We start from the raw sequence: 10,341 nt of genomic DNA on the forward strand, positions 1-10,341 counted from the left end.
ACTAATCTGAATACTCATATTAATAAATAAATAAAAAAGCAAAAACAAAAATCATAAGACTTTGAATTGATCTTTTACATTAATTTTACAAAGACAACATTTCTAACATACAAATGGAAACACAAACATGGGATAATGATTTGACTCTAAAACTTCAAGTCAACCATGCACTAGCACTCCAGCTTCATTTCAAACTAATTTGAGGATTTTTGGTCTTCCAGTACTGTAACGTCATGGTTTTTTTTTTTTTTCCTTAAGAAAATCATGATAATATTTAAATTCCGATTTTTTCTTTTTCTTTTTGGTAAGAGTCCTTACATTATTATTGATTAGGTTAGTTATTTACTCCTGTTACAAGCCATTGACTGTACAGACAATAGGATTACCAACCTAACCACCAAAGTTAAGGAGGTTCTCCACCTAATTAATCCATGTATGCCCGATAGCTATCTTTCGTAGCATTCCAACATCTATAATAGAAAAACGTTAATTAATTAATACTTAAACAAAAATAATAATAGTCGGCCCATAAAGTTTCTCTGCAATTTATATGGTAAAAATTCCAAAAATTGTAACTTAAATCAGGCGATGCATCTATATATTTTTATAATTCTCTTTAATTCAAGAAATATAATTACGAAACCGATATAAATTATTGATGAAAATATATGTGTGTGTGTGTTCAAATTTGTTGAAAACGTCCTCCTCATGAGCAGCATTTTAGCAAAACTTTCAACCACGTTCTCAGATTTATGATACTCCCTTTAGCCTTCAAGCGAACCATGTGAGATAATCTCTGGAAGAAGAACGTTCATGGCAATCTATAAGACTCAGGCTGAGGTGTGTCTCGATTGGATGGTCACTCACAAATCAAGAGTCAATCTAATTATTTTAAGTTTTTTTAATAAAACAATGTTATTTTAATTTGGTTCAAAATAAAACTTGGCGATTCAGCAAATCAAAGGTTGCTCAACTGACTAAGCAGGATTTTATAACTACACTCTATATAGTCAACAGGGTATATATATATATATAATTATGATAAATTTTACAGGTTATTATATTGATGAACTGAATAGATGTGATCAATGAATTACGTAATAAAAATTCATTAATGTAATTAAATTAGTCATCAAACACAGTAATCCCCGTCCTCCTTGTTCACACATCAAAGGTTTCTTTTGCATATGGGACGTATCTGTCGACTGTCGCTGTTCAAAATGAAAAAGATTGTTAACTGGTAGTTATTTAATCTCAATAATTTAAATTATACCGCTAATAACGATGATGATAGCTGATATCTATCATTATACATATTCTGGTATTTGATCGAATTTGCCATATACTAAGTTATACAGGATGTTTCTTGCAAGTTTGTTTTCCCCTTTCTTTCTCCCCTGTTAGTCTTACTCGAGTGGTTATCTAAACTGAATTCTGAGCTAGTGTTATTTTTTCTTCTCCAATGGAAACTTTACTTATGGTCCTCGTCTAGGGAAACCAAGTTTGATAAGTAAACTGGACATATGTTTGAAGATGTAAAGAACGTAGGGCGTCTCTCATTATTGTTTTTATTTTTAAGTGTGACCTTTCTAATTATGTTTTCAATTATTTTCATCGAGCAGACATTTTTCTTCTTTACTTGCTTGTCATCGGGGACAATGATGCAATAGAGATTGACAAATTGTCAGAGCATATGTCACTGTCTCCTCATCGTTATTGTCAAAGTATCTGTGATCAGTGTAAATAAATATTTAGGAGATCTTGAGCTTCCTATTAAAAGAAGTTCGTCTTCCATAATTCTCCAAACTGTTAAGAAAAGGAGGTGAGATATGTTGAGCTTCTAAACAAGTCAAAACCAACTAACGCGCTAAGATTTCCGCAAGTTTATTATTAATCATATCAAGTTTTGGACACTAATTTTAAATAATGATTTCATGGTCCGAACCTCGCCTTCATGTGCAAGAATCTTCATTCCTCCATTTTTATGATCACCATCTTGATTTTCAAATCCTGTTTCAATTAACTGTTATTCTAAACTCTGGAGTTTAAAACAATTTTAGATTAATATGTTCAAGTTTGTACGGCCTAATATACTCCAAACTCCGCCAATTAATAATAAAAATGAGATCATATATAAATGGTAAATATGTTTTTTTGTATTAGTCTCATAAATCTGGTTAAGGCTCATTTTCTTCAGTGCCTCTATTCTAAATTAATTTTGTTTAAATTTATAATAAATATTTTTATTGTTATATTAATTTATTTTATTTTAATTATTTTCTACTTGTATTTTCTGTTTAATAGACAGGGTTATCAATGGACTTAGTCTAAATTAAAGGTTTGTAATTTTTTATGGCCAGCACGCAAGCTAAAAAAAAAATAAAAAAAAAGCAATTTCAGATATATTACCTTCCAAACAATATATACGCTCCCCTAAAGAGAAAGTGGATACCGGGATGAATCAAGTAACATAGCGGAATCATGATTACAACCACTGGAATCAACCACACGCGCCACCAAAAGGTGGCGAGGTGGCTGATACATGCAGGGCACATATCAACAATTTTTTTGTTTTTTTTTTAACAAAACCAAAAATACTTTTATAATTAAACAATAATAATAAACAAACCATGATGAAATTAAAACTACACTCCTGTAGTCAAAGTTAAAATTTTAAATGATAAGAATAATGTAGTGATTATATTGTTTTATCAAATATAAAATTATAAAAGCATTCTTGTGTAAAAGACATTGGATTATTTTATACAAGGATTATATTATTAATTTTAATATGTATTAAGAAATATAATCATTAAAATAACCTTGTACTATCCTTAAATTTTAGATATTATAACATGATGAAAAAATTATCTTAAAACGAAGGTAAAAGATAAAATGATCCATGGATAAAATAGTAATTATATTGTTGTAATGAATAGTGATACATGTTTTGGGCACGGGAATAGTTGTTTTATAATTATTAAATGATGCTATTACTATTTATAAACTACCAAAAAATTAAAACCCAGCTTTTCATGCAAGCATGGAAGAAATATACAGTACTTTGAACCTCTTGGTTTCTTTCAACGTGATTGAACTAATCCTTGATGCTGTTTCTCATTGTGCTCTATGCTGACTAAAACATACCTAATAACGTCGGCTGAGTATTCCAAGCAACGTAGGTGAGGTTACTTTGGTAGAAATTGGATTGGCAAAGAAGCTTAATAAAAGCCGGGAGAATTCTGATGGTGCGTTATTAATATTATTTATTATATTATACTATACCTTAAATCGTGAGGGTTCTTTTCTTTGGGTTTTTCTAATTTACTGTAAAGGCAGCTACCGTTCATGAACATATAAACACAATGGCAATGTGTTGCGCCGTGTATTTGTTAAAAATTCGTTTTACTTCTTAAAATATGTTTTTTGGATGATTTAATTTTAATTAGAGGTCAATTAATTATAATTTTTTAGAAAAAAATTATTTTAAAAAAAAATTAAAATGAAAAAGACACAAAACATGGATAGCATGTCATAAATTTCAGCAAGAAATATTCTTTGGTTCCAAACTTTATAAATAACACAAATTACACAATTTTGATACCTTAATATTTTTTAAATTTGATTTTGGTATAAAAATTTATTTTTATTATTTTTTAATTCCTAGATAAAAAGAGATCGATAAATTCAAGAAAAAATGTTATTGACACTAATTTAAGCATAAAAAGAGATCGATAAATTCGAGAAAAAATGTTATTGACACTAATTTAAGCTACCAAAACAATTTATATATGTGTTAAATGATTCTATTTGATAAGAAAATTTCATATTAGTCATTTTTTTTCTTGAAAGTCCTTGAAAAAACAAATCTAAGCCTAGTTTATTTTTTTATTTCAAGTTGATTCAGCTTTTTGGATGGCTTTTTGATTTTTGTTAAGGTCATGTATAGGTTTATCATTATTTCTAAAGTATTTTTTAATTATTTTTAATTAAAAATAAATTGAAAATAGAGTTTTAAATTAAAAAAGTTAAAATTTAATTTTTTAATCACCACAATATTCATAATCTAGATAACATTAGATAACATATTATCTGATTAAAAAAATAATTTGATGTTAGAGACATATATAGTGAAAAAAAAAAAAGGTCCCATGGTCATGGCTTGCTCTTAAAAAATGAGCCAAGTGAGTTTGCCTAACTTGCTAGGGTCAATAGCTTGAATTTTTTTTATTGTTTTATTAAATTAATTAATGTGTTTATATTTTATTATTATTTAATTAAATAAAAAAATATTTTAATAAATAAATATAACAAACATAACTAAATAAATATTTTTCATTGTAAAATTAAATATTTATATTTATATTTATCTTTTAATCTTTATTTTTAATTACTATTTATATTTTATTCTTTCATTTATTAATTAAATGTATGTACAATTTTTTTATTTATTTTTACTTGCAATTTTTTTAACTATGCAAACGTGTTGAAAAGGCATGTGCATACAAATTTTTTGTTGGATATTTATTTCTAATTATTATTATTATTATTATTATTATTATTATTATTATTGTTATTGTTATTGTTATGATGTAGTGGTACTCTAAACTTCTTAAATAAAGCCAACTTAATGGAAGCAATATTGTTGTCAAAGTAAAATCTTCCAATTATATACCTTAGCCATTGTTTTGTTCATCAACTTGTTTTTACTTTAAGTACCTAAAATAGGACTATGTGGAACACGTGTATATCTTGAATTTGAATTCGAATCTAAAACTTTGTAGGTGAAACCAACGAGGGTCTTCAGGATTTGTTGTTTTTAATGTGTTTTTTATTTAAAATATATTAAAATAATATTTTTTTATTTTTTAAATAATTTTAAACATACAAAAATAAATTTAAAATAAATAAATAAAATTTTTGAAAACTCCAATTAAAACACCCTTCTCTTAAGTTAAAACATTGCCATTTCTGTTGGCTGGTAAACGAATGCCGGCTGATCAACCAAGCTTTTTTCTCCCACTATTTTTCTTTTTTATAGTTAAATGATGGACCAGCAGGGGCATCATTATAATTTAGGCAATGTTTGTCATCATTGTCGGAAAATGTTTTTGAAAATTTTTTTATTTTTTATTTTAAATTAATATATTTTAGATATTTTTAAATTATTTTAATCTATTTATATAAAAAATAATTTTTAAAAAATAAAAATATTTTAAAAATCCACGACCAGCATACTCTCACAGAACTTCTTACCAGGGCAGTAAAAGTCTAAGCATGCATTCTTTAATTATTGTTATTATATTTTAATAATTTAGAGAGAGGACATAAAGCTTCAAATCATGTTAAAAAATAGGAGGAAACGAACAAACTTGCTGACCAACGAGATGACGACATCAAGACATCATAAAAAATAATTAAATATCTGAAGAATCCTAGTTAGTAGTTTCAGCGATTAACTAATCCTTTGTCCGTACATTGCCGAGGAGAACTGTTCGATAATGTTATTAAAAAAAAAAAAAAAAGCCGTCGAGTCTATCTATTGGGTGACAATGTGTTGTGCCCATGTCTTGTTAATGAATGCACGACACGTTATCTGTCTGTATAGACGACATGCCTCACAGTGCAACAATTTTTCCTTCTAGATATCAAGGTATTTAAACCCCAAAAACCATATTTCTACTTATTTTAACCTTGGAAGATTAAAGGAACATCAGTAACCTTATTTAAAAACACCATTTAATTAATCTATAAATTCAAAATCAAAACAAAAATAAGAGAAAAATAAATTTTATATCATTAATCATTGCTTTTATTTCTGGTGACTTTTTTCTTCTCTCTTAACATTTAAATTTAAATAAATGACTAAAATATGAGAAAAATAAAATTTTGATTTAAATATAAAAATTTAAAAATATAAGAAATATTAAAAAATTAATAATTTCAGGTACAATTAAAAGCTAATTTTTTTTAATATTTTTTTTATATAATTGTAATGAGCTTATTGGCCCACTAGATACCACAACCCATCAAAAAGTAAAATTTCTGAAAAAAATTTTCTCAACTAACCTAGTAAATGTTTAAACAAACTAAAACTAATGTCAACAAAGATATGCTCAAATAAAGTGAAAGTGACGGGTTGTATATGGAATTGATAAATCGTATATGAAAAAATCAATAGCGTTAAGAATTTTTTTTAAATATTTTTTTTAAAAAAATTGATAAAAACCTTTTCTCAACTCATAATATACTTTTTAAAAATTATTTTCTCTATGTAATATTCACTCTAACAAATTATAATTGTCAAATACTTGTTATTAACACTAAACTTTGATATACTTGTATTTAATAATACATCTATCCTATTTTTCTCCACATTTTATTTTATTAAATTCAAGATCAAAGAAAAAAAAGCTCTAATATATTTAATTAAACATTACATATTCAAAGAATTAAATTATTATGCAACGGGTTGACTATCACCGGCAAATTTGAATGAATGTGTGTGTGTGTGTTCTCCATGATATAAATAGCTTAAATAATCAAATCTTTCTCAACTTTTAGTTTATTAATTTGATGTTTTGCTAAAATATTATTTTTAATTGAAGGGGAAATTTTTCATTTATATTTATAGTTTTTGTAAAAACTTTGCCATTTAATTAATGTTTTCTTGCCGTTGTTTATGAATTTACGTGTTTTAAAAAACCATACTTTATTTTTCTTTATTCTTTGATTTTTTTTGAAAAAAAAATAAGATTGATCTTCAATAAAAAAAAAAAACAAAGATGCCTTATCGATATTTTCAAGATTGTATGACAAAAATAAATAATAACTATACTTTAGAAATTGTACAAAAAATAAAAATATAAAAAATATTTTTTTATTATTCATTGGAAAAAATATTTTTAAAAAAATTGGCACATTAATTTTATATATTTTTATTTATAAAATTATTATTAAAGTTAAAATAAAAAATCTAATAGAAGTATGAAATGATTAGATTTTTAAAATTAATAAGCACATTACTTTTATATATTATTATTCATAAGATAATTATTAATATTAGCATAAAAACTCTAATCTTAAGTATGATAATATTAGATTTAAAAAAATTATTAATTTAATCATTTTATTTGAAAAAAGATTATTTTGATAATTTTTAAAAATAAAAAAAATTATTTTTAAGGTTAATGGTTATATCTTTCCATAAAAAATTACCTCCAAAAAAGCATCCTAACCTTCAGATTAATTTTAAACTTCAAAATATTTACAGTTAATCACATTGATTTTTCTATAATTTTTTTTATTTTTTGTTTTCATTGATTTAAAAAATAAAAAAAAAATCAAATCAGATTAAATATTAAATAGTTAAATTATTCTCATATATATTTCATCTAAAATTGAGACAAACAACGCATTGAAAACTCGCATGAACCCAAGAACAATCCACCCCATAGAACAGAATAAACTCCAAAACACAAAGCACAAATACAACAAACACAAATTCAAACTCAGCTTGCGTGCCTCTTTCTTGATCCTCTCCTCTTTATCACTCCTGAAAACAGTAACAGAACAATAATTTATGTAAAACAAATGCCAGAAAAAGCTAGACTTTAATAAGCAGCCATGTTATGGCGGCTATGCTCTCCACTTCACTTCCCACTCTTTTCTCTCCTTAATTGTTCTATCTCTCCACTACCAAGAAATAAAATATAAACCAAATCAGGTATGATTACTCAAAGGCAAACATTATAAAATCGAGAACCAAAATGAAAGAAAGATGGGTAGAGTTTTAATAAAAACCCTTTAAAGCTCACAGAAAACCCGTAAAACTGTAATGAATAAAAAGAATTTTTCATTTAGACTGAAAGGGAATGAATAGTATAGGATAGGTAGTTAAATAGTTCGTTTCCAAAGACATCTCATGATCTAATGATTCATTCTCCTCTCTCTTTTTTTAATTTCCCCTCAATTGATTTTTGAAAACGGGAGGGACGTTCGTAATCGCACATCATTGAGTTAAAATCACTGACGGAATCGCACATCATTGAGTTAAAATCACTGAGAGTTGATGTTGTATTCATCATTTTTTTCAATAATACAAATGCGCCAAACAAATCACAATAGCAATTGTCTTCTAGTCCGATCTATTGTAATTGAAGTTTTCGAGAAATATTTCAAATTCAGTGGCCAACAATTATAACTTGTCAGCCATCAAAGCTGAATTCAGGAGCTAGTACCTTCGCGTTTTTATAAAATATTGGATGAGAAAGAATCACATAATCATCATACAAAGGATCATCGATATAAATTGAGGAGAAATTTGATGGGACCCCTTTCTGAAATTCATACACATATTGCTCCCTTTTTCTACATGACATTTGCGCTACCTAATCTTGATGATTTTAGTAGTTGCCTGTTGATTTCCCTCTTCTTGAAAAACACCTAGATGTTATTATGATATCGACCTTCCCCTAATTGCCTTGATTTTGGAAGCTTTTTAAGAATATCATACTAATAAAAGAACGAAGACGACCTTTATCATTTCAATTACGTCTCTCGTGCAACTATTTATATGCAGCATGTCTGATAAAAAAAAAACAAGAAAGAACTAAAGTCGTAGCGCCTTGTCTGATACCTCAAGACATTTCAAGTCGACGTTTCTGTCCAAAACCTCTCCCGTCTTGCTTTGGTTCTGTTAAACTTGACAGAATGGTTAGATCTCCTCGTAGCCATGGCAGTGACTTCAAGAAAGGGCCATGGACGCCGGAGGAGGATGAGAAGCTAGTTGATTATATTAAGAGGAATGGTCATGAAAACTGGAAAGCACTCCCTAAGCTTGCAGGGTTGAATAGGTGTGGGAAGAGCTGCAGATTGAGGTGGACAAATTATCTGAGGCCTGATATCAAGAGAGGAAAATTTTCAGAGGAAGAAGAACGAGTCATCGTCAACCTTCATTCTGTTCTTGGAAACAAGTATGCTGTTCTTCCCTTTACCTTTTCAGCTAGCTTACATATTTGTGATGTCAATATCTGTCCTTAAAATGGTTTTTAATCTTTCCCATTTACTTGAACTTGCAGGTGGTCAAGGATTGCTAGCCATCTTCCCGGACGGACTGACAATGAAATAAAAAACTTTTGGAATACTCACATAAGAAAGAAGCTTCTTCAAATGGGGATTGACCCAAACACTCACAAGCCAAGGACTGATCTAGATCATTTCTTGAATCTCTCTCAGTTTCTTGGGGCAGCACAGTTTGGCAATACGGCAGATCCATTGGACAATTTTCTACAGTTACAGGCAGATGCCACTCAGTTAGCCAATATCCAGTTGTTGCGAAATCTGTTACAGATTATGAATACCAACACACTGACCAATCTTGAGAACAACAATCTCTTAGGATCCCAAAATCCTAACCTGTTTGAAGGACTGGGCAATTGGGCAACCATCTCCAATACCAAGGAACCATTTAACCCAGTATCTCAGGATCTCTTTAACCCACTTGCTACCCCTCAAGCACCACCCAATGACTTCCAAGCTATCTCGAATTTATGGGCTAGCTATGAAGGTGGATTTGGCCCTGAAGGCCTTAACATCAACAATAACAGCTTGAGCAGTTCCTATGGTACTCAAACAGATCAAAATCCACTTCCTGCATTGGTTTCAGCCTCAACCTCCCCTGGAACTTCCATTGTTAACCAAAAAGAAAGCAAGGGTAACCCATCAAACTACTCCACTGGCACGCCTACCTACACTGTTTTTGAGGGCTGGGAGAAGCTGATCGATGATGACAACTACAGCTCCTACTGGAAAGATATTCTGGAATAGGTACTTAATTAGTTTTTCCTTGCAAATATTCATTATGATTTCATTCCTCGTTACTATTATCAGCTTTCCATTGCATCTAAATTTTTCCAGATTTCACATCCTTTGTTGGCTTTTTATCTTCTTCATCTTTAATTATTGCAAGAAAGTTAACATTTATTTCTGTTGTTTGCAGTTTGACATCATCATCATCAATCGTCACATAACTCTCAGCGAAACACTCTCTCAACAAGCATTGATGCATGCTAGCTCTTGGTGCAAGAAACACAATTCGTTCATTTAAAATCTTATGTAACAAATGATCATTTTCTTCTTCTTATACATGTAGAGTCTGTTCTGCTAAAGATTCGACTATGTTTTTGTAAAAATTGGATACATCCATGTTTTCCTAAATTGTAGCTTCAAATAAATCTGAACATAAATAATACTATTTTCCAGTATAATTATGTTATAGGAAACATATGTTCTAACAGTTTTGTGTGCATTAAATAAGTGATGTCCTGTCCCTCAAGAAGA

At 28.5% G+C, this 10,341-nt stretch overlaps 1 protein-coding gene across 1 annotated transcript; it reads left to right on the forward strand.

The window, feature by feature from the left end:
- Positions 1 to 8,550: 8,550 nt before the first annotated feature.
- Positions 8,551 to 10,271, forward strand: LOC105121548 (transcription factor MYB39-like). The gene is made up of 3 exons (XM_011020232.1): positions 8,551 to 8,975; positions 9,081 to 9,828; positions 10,001 to 10,271. Exons 1-2 carry the CDS (start codon positions 8,713 to 8,715, stop codon positions 9,826 to 9,828), a joined length of 1,011 nt encoding a protein of 336 aa, XP_011018534.1. The 5' UTR covers positions 8,551 to 8,712; the 3' UTR covers positions 10,001 to 10,271.
- Positions 10,272 to 10,341: the final 70 nt, after the last annotated feature.

The sequence above is a fragment of the Populus euphratica genome, unplaced genomic scaffold (assembly GCF_000495115.2).
Source record: "Populus euphratica unplaced genomic scaffold, PopEup_1.0 scaffold25.1, whole genome shotgun sequence".
Lineage (NCBI taxonomy): Eukaryota > Viridiplantae > Streptophyta > Magnoliopsida > Malpighiales > Salicaceae > Populus > Populus euphratica.

Coding starts and splice junctions, on each gene's coding strand:
- LOC105121548 (XM_011020232.1), top strand. CDS start 8,713: ATGGTTAGATCTCCTCGTAGCCATGGCAGTGACTTCAAGAAAGGGCCA. Junction 8,976..9,080: donor CATTCTGTTCTTGGAAACAA/GTATGCTGTTCT, acceptor TTGAACTTGCAG/GTGGTCAAGGATTGCTAGCC.